Source organism: Xiphophorus maculatus, chromosome 9 (assembly GCF_002775205.1).
Source record: "Xiphophorus maculatus strain JP 163 A chromosome 9, X_maculatus-5.0-male, whole genome shotgun sequence".
Classification (NCBI taxonomy): domain Eukaryota; kingdom Metazoa; phylum Chordata; class Actinopteri; order Cyprinodontiformes; family Poeciliidae; genus Xiphophorus; species Xiphophorus maculatus.
In genome coordinates, this window is record NC_036451.1 from 11094385 (window position 1) to 11122152 (window position 27768).

General features: G+C 36.1%; 1 protein-coding gene across 2 annotated transcripts; it reads right to left on the reverse strand.

Annotated features, from left to right (window-relative positions):
• armc9 (armadillo repeat containing 9) lies at window positions 1–27727 on the reverse strand. 2 transcript variants are annotated; one of them, XM_014469238.2, is made up of 26 exons: window positions 27557–27727; window positions 26509–26675; window positions 26195–26320; window positions 25478–25648; window positions 24914–25069; window positions 24707–24799; window positions 21728–21752; window positions 20913–21070; window positions 19750–19848; window positions 18693–18728; window positions 17250–17284; window positions 17060–17171; window positions 16546–16638; window positions 15545–15635; window positions 14853–14976; window positions 14014–14153; window positions 12931–13007; window positions 12519–12593; window positions 12287–12377; window positions 11997–12049; window positions 11534–11632; window positions 10395–10504; window positions 9639–9805; window positions 8825–8930; window positions 4690–4868; window positions 1–1491 (listed from the first exon to the last, which is right to left on the reverse strand). In XM_014469238.2, exons 2-26 carry the CDS (start codon window positions 26581–26583, stop codon window positions 1469–1471), a joined length of 2514 nt encoding a protein of 837 aa, XP_014324724.1. In that variant the 5' UTR covers window positions 26584–26675; window positions 27557–27727; the 3' UTR covers window positions 1–1468. The 2 variants fall into 2 exon arrangements, with proteins under 2 accessions (XP_014324724.1, XP_023195861.1); XM_023340093.1 differs by lacking the exon at window positions 18693–18728.
• Between the last annotated feature and the right edge of the window lie 41 nt (window positions 27728–27768).

The following is a 27768-nucleotide window of genomic DNA, read 5'->3' on the forward strand; positions in this document are numbered from 1 at the left end:
TCAGGTTACCAAATTTATTTAAAACCACTGTCAAATTACATTACATCAGAAACATAGCACTGAACATAAATATAGACATCAACATACATGAAATAGTGCAGGAGAACAATGTAAAGTATGCTGAATTTAAGAAAATCACAAATATTCAAGTCATTTTTTCCAAAAACATCATATTGAAAGTTCTAAACACAATTTAAACACTCAGGCAATCAGAGAAAAGTCAAACTACAATATGTCCATCAGAGACAGATGAGAAGAAGTCACTGCTTTTGTACAAGTGAGTTTTTTTCCTTATAATTTTAAGCATTATATATTTTTTATGCTAGATATTTAGAATAATTTAAACCTTTAAAAAAATCTGAGTATTACTGACATACTGCTTTCTGTCTTACTCTAAATCCTGACACAAACCAAGTCTGATTCATGCATTAAGCTCAGAAAAAAATGAGTCCTTCATTCAATACTAAATAAACTAATACTGCTATTGAGAAATAAGAAAAAAATACTCCATCAAACAAATAAACATCCCCAAGACATAAGACCATAATACATTTATAAAAATAAATCAATAATGAGGAGGTTATTTTGTCAATCACAGTTTTAAAGACTTCAAAAATGTGTTTTATTTTGAAACATTTATTTTGTTAAGCTGCTTTATGTATTTCAGACTTATTTGCAGTCACTCAGCTCACTGCCCTCTAAACCTGCCCCACAGAGAAAACTCCGCCCCCTCATTCGACTAAGAACATCAGACTGAAATAAAAACAAAGAAAAATCCACAAATACGTAAAGTAGCTTTACAAAATACAGGTGTCTCAAAAATAAAACACAATTATGAAATAAGCAATGAAATAAAATCGTAAATAAATCATGAAATTAATAAACACTGATTGACAAAGTAACCATTCCTCTCCCTTCTCCCCCCCCAAAAGCAATATGGAGTATTTATTCAGTATTTATTAATAACAGTATTTATTGTTTTTTACTTATTTAAGTTTGAATGAAATGACTCTTCATACCATCATCTCCAAAAAGAAAAACAAAACAAGTGGAAATGATAACCCAGACTGTAAAATGGACCTACAATAATTTATTTTCAGTGGTTCCAAATATTAATGCTAATGCACTGTTTGAGTTATTCCACGGAAAAATAAGAAACACACACACAAAGAAATTCAGAAACGTCTTGATTCACTGAGTTGCTTTGCTGGTGGTTGTGATTGTTGTCTGCCATCATATCGTGTTGCCAAAGCGGTGTGTGCTGAAGCGGGGGAGTGTGTGTGGGGGATTTAGAGCCACAATCCTACATATTGTTTCACACACTCCTCTGCCTCCTCTCATTGCTGCCGTCGTTTCCTACCCGTCTCTGTTGGCCTGACCCCAATCGCAACCCGGGGGGGATAATGTTACAGGAAGCCTGACGTTCCTGGACAGATAACGCTTCCCCCCCATGGTGACAGCTCCCTCTTCACCTCCTCTTTGAGTGCCTGCCTGGAGAAAGAGCAAGAGGAGGAGAGGATGCATGGATGGTTGGTGCAATATCTATCCAATCAGTGTTTTGGAGAATCTCACATGTATGTTTAAATATAAAATTTTCAAAGGTTTACATACTGAAGTATAAATGTAAATGGTATTTCCCATCAGGAAGTTCTAGATTATTAATAAAGTTACTCAACTCATTGAAGAACACAGATAAAAATGTAAAAATGCAATAACTAAAACGCTTAAAACAGTTGGAACCGTGGTAAACAAGTGGGGATCCAAGTTTATCTTGCCAATACGTACAGTAAGGAGGATTTAACAGCGTTAAAAAATAAAAATCTCCAAAATCCACCATTGTAGAACTGCAGCACATGTTTTTCAGTTTGAGATTATGAAAATGCAACATCATTTAAGAGTTTTTACTAAAGATGCACAGAGAAACTGCCAGAAGACCTGAACTTTAAGAGCAATATTCAGCTTGACATACGTAGGCCTTGGCTGGTGTAAAAGACCAGACCAAAGTGTGAATGTGTGTGTGAATAGTGTGAAACTAGATACAGCACCAAGTTCAGAAACATAAAATCCAATATATATATATATATATATATATTTTTTTTTTTTACTTTTCAAGAGTAGCTAGTAAAAACACACAACAAAGAGCACTTCTTTAATGTCTTGCCATTGTGAATTTTATATGTCTCATTCTGGGAATAGAGAGAATGCTTCTGAGCAATCTGGGAGGGAACAAGATCAGACATCTTTATGGTAGTTTTCTCTAACAACAGGAATGAACAGTTCTATCAAATACTCATGTACTTCCTCTCCCTTATCTGTTTGGGAGGGGAATCTGTCACCATTTTCAGTTAGCATTGTCAACCTGTCTTAACTTGGATAATGATCTCAGTATGAAGAGAAGACAGAGGCTCTCCTTCCTTGTTTGCACTGCCCGAGTGTCGGGCCCACTCGGTAACACAAACACTTCCTCCATTTCTCTTTTGGCAAGCGAGTGAATCAGTCAGTCATAGCTAAAGCTGCACTTTATATTTTATACTTATATTTTATATTGTATTTTATTTTATTCTGGAGTAACCTCATATCATTGGAACCTCAAACATTGTTCTGAGCCGTATGCAACGAAATTCCGTTCTGTATGCACTCTGTGCATGCAAAATGACAATAAAGTCAGTCTAAGTCTAAGTCTAAAGTGCATACAAAAGGTGGGCTAACAGAAGACCTTGCCACTGTGTGTGGTTTGGTGTTCCATCCCTGTAGTGAGGCCAGAGTTGAACAAAACAAAGAGGCAACATTTAAGTTAATTAATATAAACAGGTTTGCTGAACATGAGAGCTCCAGAGGTTTCACAGCAAAACTGGACAAAACGTTAGTTTTTTGCCAATGTCCTGTGTGTCTGCAATGATTACAGTAAGTGATTTCCTCTTGAGGCAATAAGATGTCAGACACTTGCCAGACCTCAAAAGTGCAACACACTCAAAGGAGGATGTGGTGGCTTTGAGTGACCATTAGGCGCTATTACATGCTTCGTGGTAAGAGTCAGCCGGCGGAAGAGCCCGAGGTAATCGTTTATGAAATGCAGTTAAGATGCATGGAAGCAGGGAAAGATGCTATCGCCACGGCTTAAGAGCACCAGATCCTCTCTGCTGTGACTCAAGTTCTTTATGCGAGATATGACATGAAAAGCTGATAAAGCTGATTGGGCCGGATAGAGTATTGACTTTGCTCGTTTAATATAAACTTAACTCAGTTTGACTTTCCTATTTGCTTATTTAAGAAAAACAAATTAATGATAGACAGTCACTGTATTGTTCTGATAAAACTTTTAAAAAATTGTCTGGAACAAAAAAAAAATTATAAATTTTTATGACAGCCCTATATAAACCATCAATACAAAAATTGACTAATAAAATAGATTAAAATGAATAACATAATATTTTGGTCTAAATTAAACTAAAGAAAGAAATCCTCGATAGGTGATCATTAGGATCATGTCATAAAAGGACTAAGTACTATTCTTCAAAGTCTAGCCTTTTAGTATGTTTATTAATATTATAATAACAATAATAATGCTAAAGTTATAATTATTCACAACAAAACTTTACACACTACTTATGATTTGCTTAAGTCTGATTATTATGAGAGAACTTGTCATGCTAAACTGCTATTTTCTATAACTTGACTGTTCAGTCTTGACACAGCCAAACACTGAAACATGTTTAACAAAAGACTACGGATAAGCTGTCAAAAAAATGAAATCCAGGATTTTGTTACAGAGTAAAAACTGTGTAACTGAAGACATGCATGACAAAGAAAACTGAGAAAACAGGGAAACTGGTACATGACTCAGTAATTTTACAGTAATTACTACTTTTGTTGCGTTGAATGAATAGTATTCAGATGAGAGCCGGAGCAGGTTGTTACAGTAAAAGTCATTTGTGAAGAGCAGTGAAAGACACGCAAGTGTGTGGTGTGAGGCAGGAAGGAGGGGGCTAAGAGAGGGAAGACTGTCAGAATGAGACTCTGCCAGGAAGTCCAAACCTTGGGGTGTAAAAGAACAAAAGACCACATCTGAAGCTATGCTTTTACAGCGCAGTTACCAAGCAGAGCTAGGTATCTATTGTTTAATTCTCACCAAATTTGTCAGAGCTGAACGGGCATTTTGCAGGTCCACTATGAATTATGTTTGTCTGCAAAAATCTTTTGGGAGGGGATTAAATTAAACTTTGTAATGTCTAAACATTTTCAAAACTATTGTGTATTAAACAGAGAGCTCTAATCTGTATATTTGAACAATCTTGACCACTGTATTTTTATTTGTCAAAGAAATGAATTCCTTGTTATTATTGGCTGAGGTTAGTTTGCCACAACATTCATTTCTAGAGTTGTATGAAAAGAGTTTGAGTTCTCCAACATAATTTTCAAAGACAAAGTTCAAAATACTTGCTACAAATGGGCAAGAGACTCATATTTGAGAATAGAAAGCTTGCCTATGTCCGTTAAATTGGCGTAGAAGATAATCTATTACTGGCTTGACATGTTTTTTAAAGGCACTGAACTTCCAGTCATGACTTGATTTCTCTCAAACTTGCTTGCATATTAGAACAAGTCATTAACTGGGGTAGGCATGAAAACACATGGCTAATTAACACTGACTCTGTCTGGTGTTGATTTTCACCCATAACTTATGCTTACTTCCACTCCCTCCTCCTCCTGTGGAGCTGGCAGGCCGGCTGCCCTGCTGTGGCTCCGACTGGGAGAACCGGGGTGTCAGAGCAAGTTCACGACTCCGGTGATCACTGTTCTGGCTAATGGGGGGGTCAGGTGTCCGGGGGATCTTGGAGGAGCTCACAAACCCAAGGATGTAGCTGTCACTGATGGTCAGAGAGCAAAAAGAATTTCAGAGTTTTGCGGTCATTAAAAAAATGTCCAGAAACAAAAAATCACAACCAATATGGTCAGTATTATGGAACTACAGTAGATCCCCAAGTAAAGGATTTCTGACAAATAAATGACTTTGGACACATAACCACTTTGGCAATTTTAAATGTACTCACATGATTTGCCAGTAAAGTTTTTGAACCTATTATTTTCTCAATAATTTAAAAGAGGTACAAAGTTATTAGCTGGGTAGCGCTGACATGTAGGTCACATGACAAGTGCAATGCAATTTGAGTTGCTTTGGCCACCAATGCATTCTTTCTTCGTTTTGTATACAGAATGTAAAATATAATGCAAGACAGACAGATCATTTATCAACACAATAGCCCTCTAAATTATCTGACTGAGCAAATGTGTGATAATGGTTTTCACAAAGCTCTTAAAAACTCCATTCTGTTTTCAAATGTTTTGCTTTTTTGTCACACTTAAATGTTTCAGACAATCTAATAAATAATAAAGATAAAGGAAAAATAAGTTGAGCAAATGAGAAAAGCTATTTAAACCTGATCTGATATGAAAAAAAGTATTTTTTCTTCTTGGTAAATTATATTTCTGTGATTAACTGAATTTTACTGTTTCACTGACCAAGCAAACCCATTATAACTAATAGATATACAGAATCAAGAAACTGCACAAATAGAACATTGCTGATAAGATGAGGTCAAGCTTTTAAAGACCAGTGATCAAGATCAAAACTGCAATCGGTGCAAACCTATTGATGTTAACATTAGCTTCATGAGTAAAAACATTTAAGTGTAAAACAAATGTCACATTTTAAGGAATTAATTAGGGGTAAATAGTTTACACAGTACTGCAAAACAATCAATTGAAAATTTCTGGGTACTAATACTATAAACAAACGCAAATATCTTAAATATATTCAATGTTGAAGTATTTATGAAATGGGCTGTAAAAAGTAATACTGTACAAGCTGTAGCTTTAGCACAAAAATGATTTACTAAATAATTCAAGAACAAAACTTGAAATACTTTGTTCTCTGGCATACAACCTCAAAAAATATCCAGAACAACTACTTTCATTTGGTTCAAAGATGAACTTTCATCCTTGATGAGGATTTCATGCATCATAAGATATAGCCAGAGTCAAATTTAAGCTCATGTGGGAGGACACAAAGAAAAGAAATCAGGACCGTATCACATATCAACTTTGGAGAAGTTCTTGACCTTAATATTTAAAAGTATCAATTTCAATCAATAGCCTCAGTTTCTGGTGATACTCCACTGATGCCTGGTGAAACTTGAGAATCTATATTTAGTGTAATGATACTCAGGATACAGGATGTTGTAGAATATTTTTTCAATGAAAAACAGGATTTAGTTCTGGTTTTTCAGAACTAAAGAAAAACCAGAACTAATCTGCTACTTTCATTCAAGTAACATAACAGATTATTGCTTGAACTGGATTTCAGTAGACTCAGTTTAAAAGTTTTTTTCCCAGGTATTTTTGTCACAATAAAACAAACACAAATGAACAGGCGTAAATAAAAACAAACATACAGTACATCTTCATTGTAGATACGTTTTGCATGTCAGAAACCCCATTTTCAATCATGTTTTGAGATGGATGTTGAAAACACTTATTCTTACTATATGTAAAAAATACATTACTGGAGGATTTAAAAAAAAATCTACAATGCACTCTAATGAATGTTTTTTAGTTTGCATGGATATTTATTTTGCTGCCAAGTTATGTAGCAACATATGAGTAAAACAAAAACAAAACCCTGTCACATCTCTTGATGCTGAAGCACCACTCATCCACTTCTAGTGTCAAATCTGGTTTTACCTCAAAGATGCGCCACAAATCATCATTAGGCAGGTGAAAATCCTGCGAGAAATTGAACAGGTGTAAAGAATCCATCCCTGATAACCTTTGAATGAGCATTGAGTGGGAATGAAATGAAATGTTATCAAAATGAATAAACAATTCCTCCAGCATCCAGTTACACAGCACTCTCCCACTTTATCGCGCTGCAGACAAATGGCTAACATCCTGTGCAGAAATCCTATACCATGTCTAATAGATGGATTTCATGCTTGTTTCTCCTCTCGATAATCACACTGTCGCCAACCACTCAGATATGATCTGCTAGAGCTGCCTATTGTGTGACATGATTGTATCTCTGAACATAGGTGGAGGTGCAATACTTGCCATCTGCACAGCAGCGACATGGAAGAGGGACAGATGTAGCATTGATTTTCTAGCCTTCTGAACTTAAATGTGGCCAGTAAAGTCGATCGTTAGAGGAAGAAATGGAAACAGTGTTTTCCCAAAGTGTCACCTTATGCATGTCAATACATCTAAAGGACTATTTGAACATGAAAGAGCCAAATGTGTTTATTGGTGCGAAAACAACATTAAAAAAAAGGTACCTGCTTATCTGGCACTTGCCAAATTGCTGTGTTGCTAAGGCTCTATTCTCCCGAACATGAATGCCTGTTTCATCTCAGCATAAAAGACTTGTCATCCAGACTAATGAAATTAGGCTGTTCTGTTTAACCTCAGTCAGGCTGTATTGTGGAGGTGTTTTACGTTCCTGGGGTATGGGGGAAGAGGGGCTTCCTGGGACTCATTACTCTTGGCGGTATTTGGGAGTCAAGTTCCTCTGGGATTTAGAGGAGGGACGACGCATGGGAGGTTGGACTGAATGGGTGCCTTTGTGGCTGCAGCTTGTTTAAACGCATGTCACAGTCTCACACACCAGCTTGGCAGTGCTGACTCACCCATTGGTGTCTGGCACTGTTGCCAACCCTGTCTGCAGACGCACACCTTTAGAAACACATGTCACGGCTTACAGGGAGCCCTGTAGACATCTGCTGCTAGGTTTACATCAGTTCCAAATGGATGAAATCCATCGACTCAGAAACCTTCAATGTTATTTGCACCTCTGGTAAAGATCTGAAAGAAGCCTTAAAGGCACAGTTATCTTTTATTTCAAAAACATAATCTCACTGTGAAAAGCAATGAAAATGTATCTAGTGTGAAAGATTCTAATGTTAGAGGTTTTATTCTATTGTTTGCCGTTATGTGGGTCTAAATGTGTGGAAAGGAGTCACTGTTTGTGAAGCATCGAATCTCGTCATGACTGTAATATGTGTGTCTCTACCGATATGACCTCATTTTGTGCAGTGTGTTTATTCAGATGAAGGACTCACAATTCACAGGGTGCTACTGCATCAGGACAAGATATGATACTTTTGCTAGGACATCAGTCTCATTTTTGTCTCTTTTTTCCACATTAGAAATCACCTGACCATCTAGGAATGAATAATTATTAGTTGAATTAATCAGAAAGTAGGTTTGGTAGGAGGCAGTTGGAGCCACTTTGTGTTTTTTGAAGTGAGAGAATCTTCATCAGTCACTCACTTTGATAGAATAGCCTCAGATTAAGTAATATTTTGTTTGGGTAATGAACTGAGTTGCACGTGTGTAAATTCAGTAGCAGTGGTACATGTGTGTGATATACTGTATTTGTCATCTCAACATTTTGATGCTCTTTATATTAAATCCTTTGAACTGGCTAAAAAATCTGTTTAGCTCTGTTTAGATGTTGATTCAATTGTGTGCACATAGTGATTGGTATTTGGTTACTAGTATTGCATTCGTATGAGCAACACCAGTCCTCTGCTTCTCTATAAATCAACTGCATTATTCTCACATAATAAAGCATTAATGAAAGACTTTTGTTTTTTTCACATTTTTATCAGGAATGCAGGGTGCTGTAGTTGTTTGTAACTTCTAGTGAGCTTATTGATGGACTTACTGTAGGCTAGCAATGATACAAAACAAAAGTGATGCAATGTTAGTCATAATGGAGCAAAGGAAGACGCATAAGTCTGTGAGAGAGTAAACTTTGGGTATCATTTACCTGACGGAGTGCCCATTGTGTCTCTCCTGGGACCGTCCTTTCCTGGCTTGACCTTCATATGTCCGGTCTAACTGTGAATCCTGGTAGAACCGTCCGCATTCTGAGTCTGAATATTGTGAGACAAGACAAAGGAAGAGATCAATAAAGCTGTTACTGGAATTTGATCAAACATCTGTCTTTTTTTTTTATTTTGAGTCAAAGTTTTGGTATAAACCAGTAGTCTCAAACTACAGTCCTTGAGGGCTGCAACTTTCAGATGTATCCCTTGCCAAGTGACACTTAAAAACTGCCTCACTAGTATATAGAGCTCTGCTAATGAATCATATTATTATACCTGCAGAACATCATCCCTTGAGGACTGGAGTTTGAGACCAATGGTATAAACAAACAAACAAAAAAAAGACAGTCTAGGATTGAATTTTTCCAAACAACAGAGAAAAATTTGATTCTTGGCAGTTATTTTATCTTCTTGAAAGAAAAAGAAGTTCCTAAAGCCTTTGGCGCTTGGTTTGCCGATAAACGTATCCCTGAAGAAGAAGTTTCAAGGAATTTGCTGCAACTTCCTTGTCTGGAAGTGCCTCATGTTCCCCAAAGACATCGGGCATCACTTCAAATAAATCTGATACAATAGAAGGGAAATTAGATCTTTCCTCAAAATACAGAAAGATTCAGTGACTAAAAACATGTGATGAACGTATGCCACAAAATGTACACACACGGATGGATTATTTTACTAATCCCTGGAGTTGGAATACTTTTGTAGTTATGGAATAATTAGTGAATCAAATATGGAAAAAGAAAAATTATTACAAACCTATGCTGTGATGAAGGGAGTCGGCAGTGCTGGGTGGGCTGCCAGAACGTGTCGGAGGTCGAGAGTTGTATGGGGAGGGGATCAGACTCCCTTCCAAACTCCTCTGTCTGTTTAGGGGATATTCCCTGTTTCTACCCTCATCACACTGACTGCTGGGACGATTTTCACTAAAAATAATACAATCGTAAGCAACATTATATAATCTAGATAGTGTAAAAATATGTCAACATGTATACTGACAAAGAGTAAAACTTATTTTAACCTCAACTTTGGTTATTTCTTTTATTTTTAAATTGCAAAATGATCTCTAAATGTATTCAGTGTATAAAGCAACACCTTCTTTTTTTTTTTTTTACCATGTTTCTATGGTGATGCTGGTGTCTTTTGTCAGTGCTCCATGGTTTGAATGCCAGGCTACTAATGTTTTCCCATGACAATGCAATTCAGACTTTAGAAAACATATTTAATTTGACCCACTATACCAGTTTCTTAGCCAGCAGAAGCTTTATTACCAGTGTAGCATAACAAAAGATGCAACACAAACAGCAAAATGGCTCACTGATTACATAACAAGATGACTGTGCTGGTGTGAACTAATGGGCCGTCAGACCCCAGAAGTCAGGTAACTTTACCAAATTCTATGCTTAAAATAAAATCTGAAATCACATAAAACATACTGGTGTCTTACAAAAACTTTTAATCAAAAGAGACCTGACACCATAAAAATATGTTTTATGATAAATGGACTGAACTTACCCTGCATTTCGATGAGAACTCGGGGTGACTGGCCGTTGTAAGGGCTCATCAACGTTTGGGCACGCCAAAGGTGTTGACTTCCTCTTTACTTTCATCATGTTTGTCATGATCTACGACATAAGAGCCACATGCTAAACATTTGGCCGCAGTTTTATATCGTCATTATTTAGAGGACGAAGACATTCGTTATCGTTATAAGTTATAGCTGCCACAGTTTGCCACTTTTTGACATGGAAACCCAACTTTAGTATCATTGCACATGTACTTTGAGAAACTGATGTAAAAATCTGTGTCTCACTTGACCCAAAAATATTTTCAACTTTAAGTTAAAGAACACACATTTAAAAAAGGACGTTGATCAGGGGAATATATCGGCTAAAACAACAACAACAAAACATTGATGAGAAAATGTCAAAACACAGCATAATTTAAATAAAGGTTGTGTCAAACTACACAATTTTTTTATAAAGAGCAGATAAAACAAAAGTGGCAGTATGCCACGTGATACTCTGTAATTGTACCGCCAATTAATATTTAAACTGCCAACACCTTCAGCTATTGCTTAATTAAAAATGTCGGGCTCTAAACATGTAAATTAAATTATCTGAAAATGTTTACCTAACTTCGGAAAGAAGTAAGACCTTCCTCACTCCATTGTTTCAACATTGTGTTGATGTGGTTAGAAAAGTTGTTCTTTAGACTAAACTTGGACAGTAAATAATATGAGTAAAAAAGAAAAAAACAACAACTTTTTACACATTTCTGGCATAAAGAAAGACAATGACTATCCCTTAAATGGCCATAAGAATTTACATGTCAAGGTCCAGTTCAGAGCTCATAGTTACTGCTGTTATACTGCACAGAATGGTGGAGGAATAACTTTTCTTTTTATTAAAGAAACTAGAAATAAAATTACCAAATTTGGATCCCTCTTTATAATTAAAGGTTTAAATATGTAGTTTAGAAGCATAGAAAAGCTCAAACTGTCAAAAGTCCCAGTAGCAGATGAGGCATCTTGAACACCAGCACTACAACAGTCCAACAGTAAACAATGCTCATTAGCTAAAGGCAAAGACTAGTTAAAAAAAAGAAAGAAAATAGCATAATTAACTTAATATTATGGAGCACAATTTTCCTACCCCAAGATACTCAGTGGTGAGCAGGGTCTCCCCAGACAGCTCCCTTTGCTGGGGTTGAAGAATTTCCTCTTTATCAAGTTCTATTTCCATTAAATCCTCCTGTAAAAACGAATCCACAGCAACAAGATCTGTTCACTGCCATCTTGAAGAACAACTTTATCAAAACATTCATTCTTTCACACATCTCCCTCCACCTTAATACACAACCAGATGTTATCGATATATAAATATGTATTTATGAGATAAGGCTTGTCTTTGTGATTGCTCTTTCTTTCATAAGGTTTCAGATTTATATACAATCAGAAGAGAGGCGTATAATGTAATGATTTTTTTGTATTCTGCCTTCTAAACCAAGTTTTGTTGGCAAAACAAACTTTTTCACTCTCAATAAGAATTTCACTTTGCTATGTAAAGAATATAATGAGAAGTGTAAAAAATATATATAAATATCTAAATGCCTTACATCATTGTCATCCTCTTCTTCCTCATCATCTGACTCTGGTCCCTCTTCATCACCTGGGTTAAAAATAGCATAAGGACTTAAAGAAATCCTTGATTGCTAAAATACTGAAGAATAACAAACAAACAAAAACTATTTGCATACGTTGCAAATTACATTTTGCAAACTATGCCTCAATATTGAGAGATGGTTTTCACAGAAGGAAAAACCCCATCGACACTAATCATAAAAGGTTGACTTTGTTTAGAATTGCCCATCGGATCTAAAGTAAAAATGTATTTGAGTTAACTAACCTGAGTTGAGCTGCTTAATGATGAACTCAATCTGTCTGTTGAGGTCCGGGTTTTCCTCTCTGTTGTAACAACGAAGAATCTCCTCTACACTCTAAACATAAAGCATAGAGACAAATTCAAAGGTGAACACATGGGTAACGCTAAAAGGTATGCAAGCACTCAAAGGAAGGAAAGGAAAATGGTCAAAACGTGTCTTTTCTCCAAACAGACGATGGTATTCCTGCTATCTCACCATCTCTTTGGCTTCCTGTCGCACGGAGGGAATACACAGGATACTGTACAGAGCTCCATTCACATATGGCCGAATCTGAGGAAGGCACACCGACACCAACAAACACAAACTCTGTCTTAGAGATATTCCAAAAATTTAATTTGGAATTTAATTTAAATGTAGATTAAGCATTTTGTGTGGAGAAAATATGCAATGAGAGGGAAACAGGAAACATTAACATCATAACTTCATTAGACTTAGGTTATTTAGGCCTGATAACAAATCTACAGTACAGTGGCAAGGATTACTTAATTCATTTATATGGAAGCGATATAGCAGCAGAAAATAACTTGTATGTGTTATATATAAAACTGCTCTGTGAATATATTATTATTACAGTCTGTGTTCATGTGGTGACAGATGTGTAAATTACCTCATGGTTCTCATGTCCGAGAAGGTCAGTCAGAACTTTGAGCACATGCTTGGCGTTCTCCGCGCACTTCCTTTTTCCTACAAATGGACAGTTATTCAAAACAGACACACAGATTCTGTTGAACGCTACATCACAGCAGTTTTTTGTCTGTGTCAAACAAAGACTCCATTCCATCCAATTCCATCAAGCTTAATTACTTTGGTATTTCTAAATGTAGGATGCAGGGATACAAAACCTGATACTTTAAAGGTGATCAACTCTGTGTATTATTTCTTTTATTTTTTCCAGCTAAAGTGACCTCTATTTGACAGTGGTCAAACAGGAAGGCAGGTTGTGAGAGGGGGAAAACATGTGGCAAAGGTCAGTGGAACAGGACTCGAACCTGTGACGGCCAGGTCGAGGACAAAGGCCTCCATATATGGGTCACACACTTTTAACCCTATCCCTCCAACAACAAGCCTTTCTGTCTTTTATTTCTAGCAGAAGATAAAAGACAGATAGGCTTTTATTTTGTGTGTTTTCAAGTCAAAAATAAACTTGGTAACAAGTTAAGAAAAATAAAATCAGGATTTATTTGAATTATGAAAAAGTTTTAATAAGGTTTGAAGACAAAAAAAATATAGTCTTGCCATATTGAACATTTGAAATGGCAGATGTAGTTAACACACCCAAGTATTTCAGGAAATATGTAGAAAACAGAGGAAAAACACAGACTAACTTTTAGATAGCTCAAAGACAAAGGATGGAAGCCAGAGGCTGACATGGCTGTATGCCTTTACAGTGGTTAAGTAAAATCAGCTCACTTTTACTATTTGTGTATTTAATTTACTGTTTAAAACTCCAAAGGTTAATTTAAGAATAACATCTAAACTGAACCAGCAAAACTAAAACCAGGGGTTGATTCCTACAATATAACTACAAACAGCTAGCTAAAACCACATAATGCAGAAGTGATGAAGCAACGTAATGTTTAGATGCTCCAGATATTTACTCTAGTGTTCTGTTAATGAACCTGAGTTTAGTTTTGTAACATCTGAATTGTAATAACTATCTTTATCCACATTATGTTTTTCATTCTCTTACCTTTGGTTCGCAGACACAAGTTCATAAGCAGAGCTGCAGAATACTCCAGGGTGTAGTCACTGAGGCAGTCCGAGTCCTGCAGCTCATCCACAAGCCAACCAATAAGATCATCTTCAATCATGGCTGTCTGCTGGCTTCTCCTAACAAGGGCACCGCAATTATTCATTCTAATCAGCAAAGCCTAATAAACAGGACATTCATGTAAAAAAAGAGTTTCTGGATTCTGCTTTAACCTTTTCATTATTTAGGATACAAATTTACCTCAGAGTAACAATAACCAAGCTGATGCTAAAGACCTAACTGCTTTAAACTGAAATACATTTCATTCATGATTTCAACTTTATGCAGTAGAGATATCAAACCTGAGTGTTTACATTAGCCAGTTTAGCAGATTAATATACACTCTGAAAGCATTCATGCTGTCATTCATCTGTCACCGACTGGCTTCATAGTTGTTCAATTACTCTCCTTTATTTAATGAAATTGAGTAAATGTAACTTCATGAGTAGAGATGCTGAATAATCCTCCAGTGTGGGGCTTATCTTAAAAATGCATTGATCAGCAGAATCTGAGACGAATAACATATTGAGTATGGCGCACAATTTTGCCTATATCTGAAGCATAGAATGCATTTAAAAAGCCTGAATGAGGATTGTGATGCTCATTGTCTTGTGCAACATTTCAGGTGATTATTGTAATGTAAAAGATGAATCTAGATTGAGCTGTATGATGGAAATTTAAATCCATAATAGGGGGTTGTGGTCACATGTTTATTGTGAAACAATGTTCCAGAACCTTCATTATGTTGTATCCATTAGAAAAAAACTGCAAATTTTTACCTAAGACTGAGCTTCTGAAGGGCAACCAGAACATTTTCCCGAGTCAGAGAGTCCTTCTCCTCCCTCCTTAGTGTTTCTGTCAGAAGCTTCACAAGAATTGGAATTTGGGAGAGGTAAATCCGGCCTGTAATCATGAATACAGCAGGCAATAAAAAAAAAAAGTTAAGTTATCTTACGTAATCTTGAACATTTTTAAGTTTCCACACAAAATATGAAATGACATTCAGCTTAACTAAATTACAACTATCAGCAATAATTCAGAAAACAAAATACTTGTTAAACTTACGCAAGTAAGTCTTTACTCCTATGAAAACAACACAAACTCCACATAAACAGTATATTTTTAACAAAACCTGATTAGAGCCACAAGTTATACTAATGCCATACTTGGCATTAATATGACTAGATACAAGTCTAAGCCTTGAAGTCTCAGCTGTAACTAAAATGTAGTTGATTTGGCTGGATCATATGCTAATCCTTAAAAGTTTCCCTGTAACAGAGACAGAAAACTTTACTCCAGCCTCTTTATAAACTGCTTTTCCTTATTATTTGCATTCTGCTGCAGAGCATCATTAGTGGCTTCAGTCCTGAGGGGTTCGATCAATCTACATTTCCACAAGAAAGTTTAACGAGGCTATGACTCATATTGCCAAGAAATGAGGATGCAAAACCAAAGGCTATTAGGAACATACCCTCTGCAAGGGAAGCAAATGCATTGATGAGACGAGCAGTGTATTGACGGACAACCTCGTTTCCTGACTTCATCAAATGAAGCACAGTTTTCTAAGACAAAGGAAAAACACAGAGTCGTTTCTTTGCATGCTAGGCTTCAAGTTGCATGTAGTAAAAAACAAACTTCTAAGCAACCACTATCGTTGGAAATTTTGAGTTTCTTTTCCTCTAAAGTCAACTTAATCTAAATAATCTGCAAGAGTCTTAAAACATTTGCATTCATCTCAAGGTTCAAGTGGATGGTAAAAGTTTGCATGCATGCATTGTTACTTGGTCACCCTCTGGCAGTATTGTATTTGTGTTTTCAGTTTGCATTTTTACTACTAATTTAAATGTAAGCAAGTAGGTATAAACAATTTTCATTTTCATCCAGGGATGGGCAATACGATGGTCTTAAATCAAGAAGAATTAAAAAGAAAATAGTGACAAGCTCCCAAAAGATCAGATTGTCTGTAAGTCATATTCTTTATGAATTGAGTTTTATGCTATTACAAAGTAAAATAGTAATTGGGTTTAATAATTACTAGCATTAGTGTAGTTATAGTGGAAAATAATATACCCATTAAAACTTTTTGATCATCCATCAAACGCATCATCTCAGATGCAATGCAGGAGACGGGAGCACAGGGCAATAAAAAAATGGCAGCAAAACTTAAATCAGCATAGAGCATCAAGTGATTCATGACGCTGAACTGGACTTTAAAAAAAAGCCTACCCTGTGCAATTCTAAAGAGGTTTGGTCCTCTCTCTGTACAGAGTGAAATTACAGGGCAGATGGTATATTCCTTTATTAGTGTTAGTATGTCAAACGTTCACCATAAAAGCCCTATTCAGGTATTAAACGCTCTGAACTTCAAATAGCATAAAGTTAATTAAACCAAATAAGATTTGTTATAATCGTACACATTTGCTTTAGGATTTCTATCTAATTCAAGCATTTCCACAGAAGCTGCTGGCCCACCTTGTTGGTGCTGTAGCATTCCAGCAGGTCGTTACTGATGTAGGCTTGAAGCACCGTGTCCCTCTGTTCACCAGGGAGTGAGCGAGTTATTCTCTACATAAACAGAATTCAACAATTAAAAGATCTTCATCCATCATGTAAATAGATAAATATTATGCTATGTTTATTTCAGCCACTACTTAAGCTCTCATGGTACTCTTTGTTATGCTAAAAAATTACAATGTGTAATAAGATGGTAATAAATATCCCTTTTAAAAGAAGAGTTGTTGCTACTTCTACCAAGGGGACAGTTTCAATGTGTGTGGATGATCAGCAATTAATTAAAAAGGCAAGACTAAGCTGAAGGCTGAAATAGTTCAGTACCTGCTGATATGAAGAAATGTAATAGAATGCACTCATTTGACAGATACAGCGAACAGAAACAACAAGGACTCAAGCTTCTGAGAACTGAAAAAAGGAAATGAAAATTAATCTGCAACGTAACAATATAAGAATCTCCTAAAACTCTTCCTACCCAGCGCAGAGCCTGCAGCAGGAGACACTTCAGTCTGTCTGAGCCGACAACCAAGTCGTTCTTCAGTTTGTCATAGTCCAGAGAAGGCAGCATTGGCACCTCCTTAGGCCTCCTATATGTCAATGATTTATTTTTACATTTTAGGATCTAACTAAATAAACTGAACAAAAATATAGAACTAAACACTTACTGTAGTGCAATAGATGCACGTAGCATGGACGAGGCCTAAAACAGGAAGTACATGGAAAAACAAGATGTTAAGTATATTTTAGAAGATTTATTGTTTCAGTTTAATAACCATGATTTCAGTTTAGTTTACACAAAGCAGAATATAAAACATGCAAGTGTTCAAATTATTCCTGTATTCTTCATTTCATGTAGTTTCCACCAGCTAAGTTGTTAGTATAATATAATACATGCATTCATCATGCCTTATCTGAACATGCTGAACACTGATGTACACAGTGCAGGGGCCTGTGGGTAATATTGTCCATGCAGTATGCAACATTCAGGCAAAGAACCATCACCATACAGGTGGGGTAGTGTCCTCATAGCTGTTAGATCTCAGTTCAAATATATAATAAAGTATAATGAATAAACTTTTGACAAAAAGCAACATAATATGGCTCAAGACAAGGAAACAATCTGAATATGTCTGTGGAAACAGGGTGAAATTTATTTTTACACTGAGGGAAATTAGAACTCTGAAATAACTTTTTTCTGCTTTCTTTCAATAGCCTCCAAAAGAAACGAGATTTAGCGACACATAAAAGGAATATTCAGCAAAGAGTGAAAATGCTATTCCTGGAACTAACTAATAAAAGTTTCCTCAAACTAAATAATTCACAGATGAATAACAATTATTTATATTTCAAATTTACCTAATTAAAATTGATGTAACAAAAAAAAGAAAAATTGAAAAATATGTGAAAGAAAAAGAGACAACTAAAAATTATAGTCCTTGCCCATATTGCCTGAAGAGTTCACCATTGTGTACAATCACTTTAAATGATCCAATTCAACGTCCCTTTAAATCCACGAGTTATTAGAATTATTATTCTAGCTATTCAGTCTTTAACTGTGTCCATCTTTCTTCTCTGTGACTTGACCTGGAAAATGATCAATATTAAACCTCAGACACTGTCATTAATACTGAAACATCACATTTATTGACAGTAATTAATACCATCTGACAGCCTGACTGTGGGAATAAAGTACTTTGTGTTGGCTACTCTCATTAAGGTTTTTATTTAACATGTTAAAAAACATTACCAAAGAACCTAACAGGATAAAACTGAAACTCCTTTTAAAAGAGACACAAGCAAGAGGTGAAAGAATAGGACACAATATTGAGGTAGAGTCTAAAAGACACTCTGGCCTTATAACTAGTCTAACAAAAGGATCCTTAAGCAGACAAATAGAGACACATCTTTTTAAACTAGGGCAATCTAACAGAAAGAAGAAAAAAATATGGAAAACTGAGCATAGGGTCAGGCAAAAAAAATGGATACGTGTTGACAGAGAGCAGTTACATTTTATGATGTGAGGGGAGAAGATACAGAGTGGAACAAGCAAGATGGACAGTAGGGACAGAAGGGATGCTGGAAGAAAAAGATGTAAACATGAAACTTACATAGCCATCATCATAGGGACTCATAGAGTAATATCCCTTTGTGGATAAAAGCATCACACACAAAGAAAACACACACAGTAAAAAAAGGCTCGTTCAGATCAAACCATACAAACACAAGATTTCACAAGAGGAATACAACAGCACGTCAAAGACCACTGACTGCAAACACCACTATAAGAATAGAAACTTCTGTAAAGCAGGTTAAGACCTTGTCCGCATGTAACCAGGTCTTTTTTAAACAATGTAGCATAAATTTGGAATCATGTTAATGCCAGTATGTGGACGTTGAACAGTATTATGCCTGTGTACTGGCAAGGATAGCTAACCGCTGAACTCCAATCGCTCTTTCTCCTTTGCAACTCAACATTTTGGAGCATTGGGATCGCAAAAACAAAATAGCAAAAAGCGTCTGAACCAACAAAAAAATGAGCATCTCTGATAGCAGTCATCTTTCTTCCACTGCATAGTAAAACGGTTTGAATGGTCACATAGGTGACATCAGTCCTGCATCACTTGTTGCAGACTGTAATGCACTGATCTCTAAACTGTCATTAGTTTTTCGTGGCACCACATACAATCCACTGGACAGCAAAGCTTTTATAATCTGAGTGAATACAGATTATTAATTGGCACCAACACTAGTCTAGATTAAAACTAATTTGAAGTAGTGTCTTGCTGTGAATTACAATGAAAGGCAAAGACAGTTACTCCCCTTTTACTCTCACTTGTGTATTTTCAATATGTAATTTTCCTAGACGTTTTTTTGTATGAACAAAGCAAAACTAGGATCTCGGTTCTTACTTGCCGGATATATCCTGACTTATCGCTGACGGTGGAGTGTGCAAACAGAGACACGCACCATATCAGTTAGAAATCTTTAAATCCTTTTCAAATACCGCGTCAGTCTGACCAGCCCTGTCTGACGTGATTACTGACAGCCCTCACCCATGTGGCTTTTACAACGTGCTTCATAAAGCCTTGTTCCAATCTTTGATGGAAGAGGTGGAACAGAGAGAAAGGGACGTGAGAAATAGCTGTGGTTGTGTGTGGTTCTTACAGTGCCAGGCCTTGTGAAGTCCGTGCTCTGAACAGCACTTTGCCTCATCTGGCTGCTGAATAGGCGAACACACACACTCTGCAGATACTCAGGGGAAATCTGTAAAAAAAAATACACAAGGTCCTTTTCACGTTAAAATCTGCTCACTGGAAATTGTGTTTTTGTTAAAAATTAGGATTAAAAATAAATACTATTAAACACAAATGACTTGTTTCTGTACTGCTCTTTACTTTGCAACAAAAAATAAAAAAAGAAACCCAAAGCATCATGTGTAGTCTTTAGTCTGTATATGCAACATGTACACTGAAATAAAATATAAACACCCCATGTCAAATACAAGTTTTATGAATATTAGAGTTATGCAATATTTAGAGAAATTCAAAATATATTTTCAATAATTACTGATCTTTATATCGGCAGTGATAACATTGTGGTATGGCCATTTGTAGCAGACTGACAGTCCTTTGAATATGATACGGGTCAGGTTGAGGAATTTGATTTTGACCAAGTTGGCTTCTCGTAAACGGTTATGGTCAGTCTGAGGTGTGATGAGTCTGTTGTGCAGACCAATAGTCTTATCAGCTTTGTGTGTTGCTGGTCTTAAACGATCCTGCAGATGGACAAGCCGGACATGGCGATCTTGTACTGGAGTGGTCACACGTGGCTGACGAGGATGAGGTCGATTTGCAGTAGTGCCAGTCTGTTGGAAACAAACTCTTAAACGGCCTATGGCCCGATAATGGATATTGAGCCTTGCAGCAAATGCTCCGGTGAACATCCCTGTATCCAACATGCCAATGGCACGCTCCCGCATAACTTGCGACATCTGAGGCATTATGACTTGTGACAAAATTGGACATTTTGGGGTGGCCTTTTATTGTCCCCAGTCCAAGGATTATCCGGTTGTTGCTCATTTTGTCTGATCACCCAGTGGCCATACCCCACCCATGCACTGAGTAAAAATACAACTCACTGAATAATGCCTGTTGACAACAAGTTGGATTAAAAATTATACACAAATCAAGAGAAATATTACTTTTGTGCAGTAAAGTGTCAACAAATGCTGATTTACAGTTGTAAACTCCACATGGCAACAACATTTGACATGGGGTGTTTATATTTTTGTTCAGTACATTTTTATACATGCAATCAGTCCAGCCTACCATTTTTCCACTGACAGTGGCCTCCAAAGAGTCGACCAGCTCAGCAGTGATTCCAATAAGGTTATGGTAGTCAGCTTTGATCTTGTTACACTTCCGTACGTAGCTGGAGATGCGTCGCTCCGATTCAGCCAGCTGAAGCTGCAACTGCTGCATGGCTTCTGCGCGGTCACACAAACACAGTCAGACTGAGGTTGCAGTAGCTTAGCCACAGGGGCAAATTAAAAATGTGCTGTTGCCTCTGAAATCTATTATTATTAATTGGAATATAAAAAACACCCAATTGATCATTTTTAAATCAAACAACTGTTTGCACTAAATATTTCACAATTAAACATTGTGTTTAAGTCAATATTTATCTAATCAAATCTTTCATTACAACCATTTAAAATGGTTGCAAAATTTAGCGTCTAGAACAAATGTTAGTACAAGCCTCAGAGAGTTTATTCACCTTTGTTGCTTTTGAATCATAAACTGCGAAGATAAAATACTAACTCCACTAATCCAACAGATGCTTATGTGGTTAATGTTACTGAAACACAAAACAAAACTGTAAATGGGACTTTTTGTTGTAAATTTTGAAACAAAGCTTTAGACCTTCTATAATGTTCTTTAATGCAAGTAGGTATTTTCATGAAAGGAACACTTTCCTTGCATTAAGTTTAATTAAACATGGACATTTAGACAATCTGAAAATCTATTCAAAACTGTATTACCTGCCAACCAGTTATATACAGTCAACAGTGGACATCTTTTCACAAACAGAAATATATATCAAATAATATTGAAATCTTAATATATTTGACACAAATATTTACCTTTGGTAGTTCTTCCACCCTCCTTCTTCATAATGTTTATTAAAGAATATATTTATATATAGCTGAATTCTAGTAAAGAAGCTAAACAGTATTTATTTCCTCATTTTCTTATTTGAGTGGTTAATCTGGAAGTAAATGCATACAATAAGTTTAAATGTATATAAGTCTTGCATAAGCAGTAGATAAAAAAAAAAAAAATCAAAAAAGCATATTATACATCCTGTTTGAGTAAGAATAATTAATAGATGTTTGAACAGTACTAGATTGTATATCTTGCTATGGGAAAAGACAAAAGATAGAGTCAATATTAGCTTACATAACCAATAAAGCAGTCGTGCATAACCAACGCCCTTTGGTCGCCCATCTGATCTAATCCAGCGTTTCTATAAGAACTCACCGCTATAGGCAGCATGTTAACATAACATTTTAAAACTAGAAAAACAAAATTTCGGAAGAAATTTAGCCGGGGCCTGCCAAGGCGCGCCCGTGGGGTTTGGGCCCGGCGTCGTCACGCCACAAATTGGCATCGACGCTAAAGAACGCCGCAACGTAATCAATGGCACGCGGAGAACCACAAGAACGTTAAGTAAGGTGGACGTGCACCATTCAGTATGATTTAAAATTTTTGTCAAGGCTTTTATTTTGGAAGTTTTGTTAAACTTCATTTCAAAGGGCCAAACTAATCCCATGCGTAATAGTCATTGGGTTAAATCAGTTATATAATGCTCAACAGAGCAATTATCTGATTTAAAAATATTCAAGGGTTTTATTTTGAAATTTGCAGTATGCTTCATTTCAGAGGGCCAAACTATTCCATTGTGTAACAGTGCTTTGGATAAAAAAGTCACATAAAGCCAAAAAGCGCAATTACCTGATGTAAAAATATTCAAGGCTTTTATTTTGAAATTATTATTATGCTCCATTTTAAAGTTCCGAACGAATCCCATGTGTAACAGTGCTTTGGATGAAAAAGTCATATAAAGCCAAAAAGAGCAATTACATGATGTAAAAATATTCAAGGCTTTTATTTTGAAATTTTCAATATGCTTCATTTTAAAGTTCCAAACTAATCCCATGTGTAACAGTTACTGAGTTAAATCAGTTATATACAGCCCATAGCAGCACGTAGTTCTAAAGGCCAGTTCAGTCCTGATCTGTTTCAACTGAGTGTTCCACTATAGATAGAACTACAGTGATGCGTATTTGTAGTCCTAATCAGCAGCCAATAGCCTCTTGAGTTCCGTTGCTATGTTAAATAAGTTTCTCACCAAGGTGTGAAGTGTTAGTGAAAGAGCCTGAGAGCCTCAGAAAATCCTGTTGCATGACTTTGCTCTGAAGCACCGTGACAGAAAACCGTACGGTCTAGATAAATTTCGAAAACATTTTACCGGAGCAGTCAGGCGTATCAATGTCAGGACCGATTTTGATACTAATCGTGCGATATTTGTGGGCGTGATGGCGATTTGAAAATTATCTTGGGCTCAAAAAATCTCTCCATTTCTCACTCTAGCCGGGATGGGCTCTCACTCTAATTTTAGGAAAAAGGAGAAACTTTGGGTCGCTTAGAGACAAATTGTGGACAAACTGTAACTGGTATCGACAAGCCGTCTTCACTTTCGAAGAGATCACAGACGTATCTACAAAATGAAATTTGAATGGCATTTCTACGTGAATTTGTGACGACACAGAAAATCCTCAAAAATAGGGTATTTCCAGGATTTTTCCCATTGACTTATAATGGGGGTTTTTTCGTAGTTTTTTGCGAATTATGTCACCATGTTAACCCCAAATCCCACCAAAAGTAATAGCAACAATGGCGTGAATTTTCTGCACGTTTTGATACCTCATTTGTAGGTGTGCACCCAGCGGTATGAGCCGCATTAACGGTTACGGAAGAAAAATAAAGAATAAAGAGACGCTTCTCTCCGACAATAGTAATAGGTTCCTGCCATTGCTTTGCATGGCAGGCCCCAAATACTACCTGCATTTAAAGTTCTTCTCTTGTGAAGCATGTTTGGTATTGGAAAAGCTTTACATTAATAAAAATTTCATTTTTAATTTTCTGGGATTTTTTTTGTCAGAACTATTTGCTATTTTGATGATATGAGACCTAAATAAAATATGGTAAAATAATTACAAATTCAAGAATAAAACATAAACCATGGTGCAAGGTCTGTAGTTGGGAACGTCCATTGTTTATTACCATTTCTTGGTACCATTTCCAAAAGAGGTTTCTTCAAAATAAATATGGATGTTATGCAAATTAAAATTTATAGTATTTTTACAAAAATCTTAAGCAATAGCTCTTCTTTTAAATGTTACAATAAAAGAGCCACGCTTCCTTGTAATACATATTTATCCATTTATTTTGGAAAAACTTAATCATTATCCAGGTTTTCTAAATTATTGCTTTTCTTCCTTGGCCCCGTTAATTATTGATTATTGATGCAAAGCACTTTGAAATGCCTTGCTGCAGAAATGTGCTATACAAATAAAATTTGATTGATTGATTGAATTATCATTATTTATTAACTTATATAGTACTTCTGTATGAGTCTTAAATAATGTAGAAAATTAAATAAAAATACCTGTTTAAGTCTGAGGGCATAAAATACCAACTACAAGTCACAAATAAGTATCTTAGCTACAGTTATATTTTTGTAACAAACTACACTTTGTAATAATCATCTTAATGAATACATTGACAGGAGTAATTTGCAAAACTGTTTGCATTCTGACACATTTTGTAAGCATAGATGCCTTTTTATTTAGAATATTAGCTACAAGCTAGCTAAAATTTTAAAACCTTTTACTCTGAACGCGAGGCTTTGAGATCACTGATGAAAACAACACTAAACTAACCACACCAAACCAAAGATTCAAATGTTCATAAACAGGAAGAAACCTGCCTCAGCAGCACACTGAAAATTTTCTCAGAATTTTCTCTGAGCCAATCGATGAGGCACAGTAAAAGGATACATATAAAGTCAACAGCCTTGGAATCTTAGTCGATTTTAGAGTCACTGATAAAAACTTCTCCAACTTGTCCTTCAGCTGTGGCATCCAGGAATCCTAGTAAAAAAAAAATAAGACATATTAGAGAAAGATTATAAAGAATGTTTGAAGGTGGTTGTGTGCAAAAGAAAAAACTATGAAAAGAAATGCCTTTTATAGCAGTTTGAGCACCTGAAAGAGATCTTTAAAGGACGGATGAATGGTTGGATTGGGAACAAAAGGCAAAGCGTAATAAGGCAAAAACTCAGTAGTCTGGCTCAGAGCTGATCCACGAGTTTCAAGGTATTGCTTGAAAAGGAAAATCCTCTCCTCAAATTCAGCTCGGTCCTGCAGAGAGATGACAGTTGGTCAGTTACATTATTTATTTGAAACAAATAGCTGAATGTCACAGAAGCCGATTATATCATTAAAAAACTTTTCCCATTGGCTAAATGACTCTCGACAGTATGGTAACAAACGCTGAATAAAGGAATTAAAATAATGTAAGCAGCTCTAACTATAGCTCATAATTTTCTAAATAGCAATATATGTTTAATTAGAGTTTAGCTAATTAGAATTATAATGGCTAATAGAGTGAAAGATGTGCTGGAAGTCAGGAAAACGGTGCATGACCAATGTGCTTTGCTTAAAAAGAGAATGTGGCACCACCTAGTGAACACTTTCAACAACTGCACATTATGTATAATTTCACAATTACTTGTTTCAAAAAATAAATAAAACTATAAATCTACATACTTGTCTACTGGGGTGTGTCCTCAGTGGGTAGACAGTAAAGTGGATATGAAGGTAGAACTCAAGGTTCTGTGCTTCGTCATCTGAGTCTTTTACCGCTGAGGGAATGTTTTCTGCCCAGAGATCAAAGAACACTTTGTGGTCACCATCATCAAATGAGCTCAGAAGATCTTCCTGAAAAAGTCAGATTTAAACACATGGACATTTGAATAAGTAAGAACTTAGATGGGGAAAATTGGTTTTGTGCATATCTAATTGCATATTGCACCATTAAAATAGAACAGAAATATATTGGAATATTTGGAAATATTGTCTCACAATGGGGGAATTCCAGTGTACCAGCAACAAGTTAAATGAAAATAGAAGCATGCATATTCAAGCTAAGGCAAGACAAATATAAAAACAGGACAATAGGAAAGAGGGACTGTACAATAAGGGCAAATTTACAACATAAAAAAGTAATTCTGCACAGTTATTAAGAAATAGAATAATCAGATCAAAACAAATGTGCTACAAAGTACGGGCATTTAAAACATTCAAAATGTGCATGTGTACTTTTGCATAAAACACCAGTTTCTGCTAGCACCAATCCACAAAGTCCACTTGAATCTGTGCCCTACTTCTTACTAATCTTCCTATTTGATAATAGTCTGTACCACCACCAAAATTACCATAATGGAACAAAAGCTTCCTCAGCTGTTTCATTACTGGATCATGTACCTGGATGACACGGGTCTTTGAGTCTCTGAGAGCGCTACCACGAGGCTTCGACACAAGCTTCCCTTTGGTTTTGCATTCCTTGTCAAAAGTTTGAATAGTCTCTTCAAATTCTTCGAAGTTAAGGTACTACCAAAGAAAAACAAAAATAAAAATAAAGTTCAAATAAACTCACATGTGGGACATACAACATACAAAATGTGTCTGCAAATTTTATGAAGTACCAATAGTTTGCAGTAAAATTCTAAATCACATCCATTCAAATTCAAAAATACTTTATTAATGCCAACAAAGTGTATGCTGCAAAAATGCGGTACCTCTTTGATCATCCCAAGAAGATCAGCTTCAGTTGCCAAGATGTCCCCCATCTTGGCTCGCTCCCTAGAACTCATGCGAGTACCAGAAATGTTCAAACCCCAAAGAGACAGGAAAGATTTCTGCTTTCATAAATCGTGTATGGAAATCAAAGTAGCATTGTTGTAGGCTGCAAAGACAGGACAATTTATTACCATTATAGCAAGTCAAAACAAAACAGCACACATACACAGACTAAATCGTTACTGTACGCCAAATAAGAAATGTTTGGTACAAACAATGATAAACCGATTACTTAAGTAAAGTATTTGGGTTTTGTATCCTTATTGTCATTACATTGTTCTCGATTTTAATCAAAGCTGCAAATAGGCCAGACAATTCTCGCAACATCTCATCTCACTGTTATCCCTCTGATGAAGCTAAACATCTTTCAATCAATCAATCAAATTTTATTTGTACAGCACATTTCAGCAGCAAGGCATTTCAAAGTGCTTTATATCATTACAAACACAAAAACACAATGCAACATAGAATCAACAATCAAAACACGACATTAAGTCAGGTTCCATCAATAAATTTGTAATTGATTACATTTCAAATACAATTCTAAACAGGTGGGTTTGTAGTTGAGATTTAAAAGAAGTCAGTGTTTCAGCTGTTTTACAGTTTTCTGGAAGTTTGTTCCAAATTTGTGGTGCATAGAAGCTGAATGCTGCTTCTCCTCGTTTGGTTCTGGTTCTGGGGATGCAGAGCAGACCAGAACCGGAAGACCTGAGAGGTCTTGAAGGTTGATACAACAACAGCAGATCTTTAATGTATTGTGGTGCTAAGCTGTTTAGTGATTTGTAAACTAACAACAGTATTTTAAAGTCTATTCTTTGAGCTACAGGGAGCCAGTGTAGGGGCTTTAAAACTGGTGTTATGTGCTCCATCTTCCTGGTTTTAGTGAGAACGCGAGCAGCAACTTTAACATATTAAACGTCAACTTTAACATGTTGTCCAAGCTAGCTAATCAATAACGTCACTTGAGGATATTATCGTTATTCTTACCTCATTCGCCCATCGCTTATTGGAATTAATCAGATTAGAAATCCTTATTCTATGTATCCGTCCGTAACTAAATCGTATTAAACACATTTTCGACAGGGCTTTGTTCGCCCCTTTCTTCCCTAAATTTCAGTCAGCTAACGATTAGCTAGCAACTGTACACAGAAAGGACGCTAAAACTACTTAGCAACCAGATGAAGCCGGAAAGTGGAGGT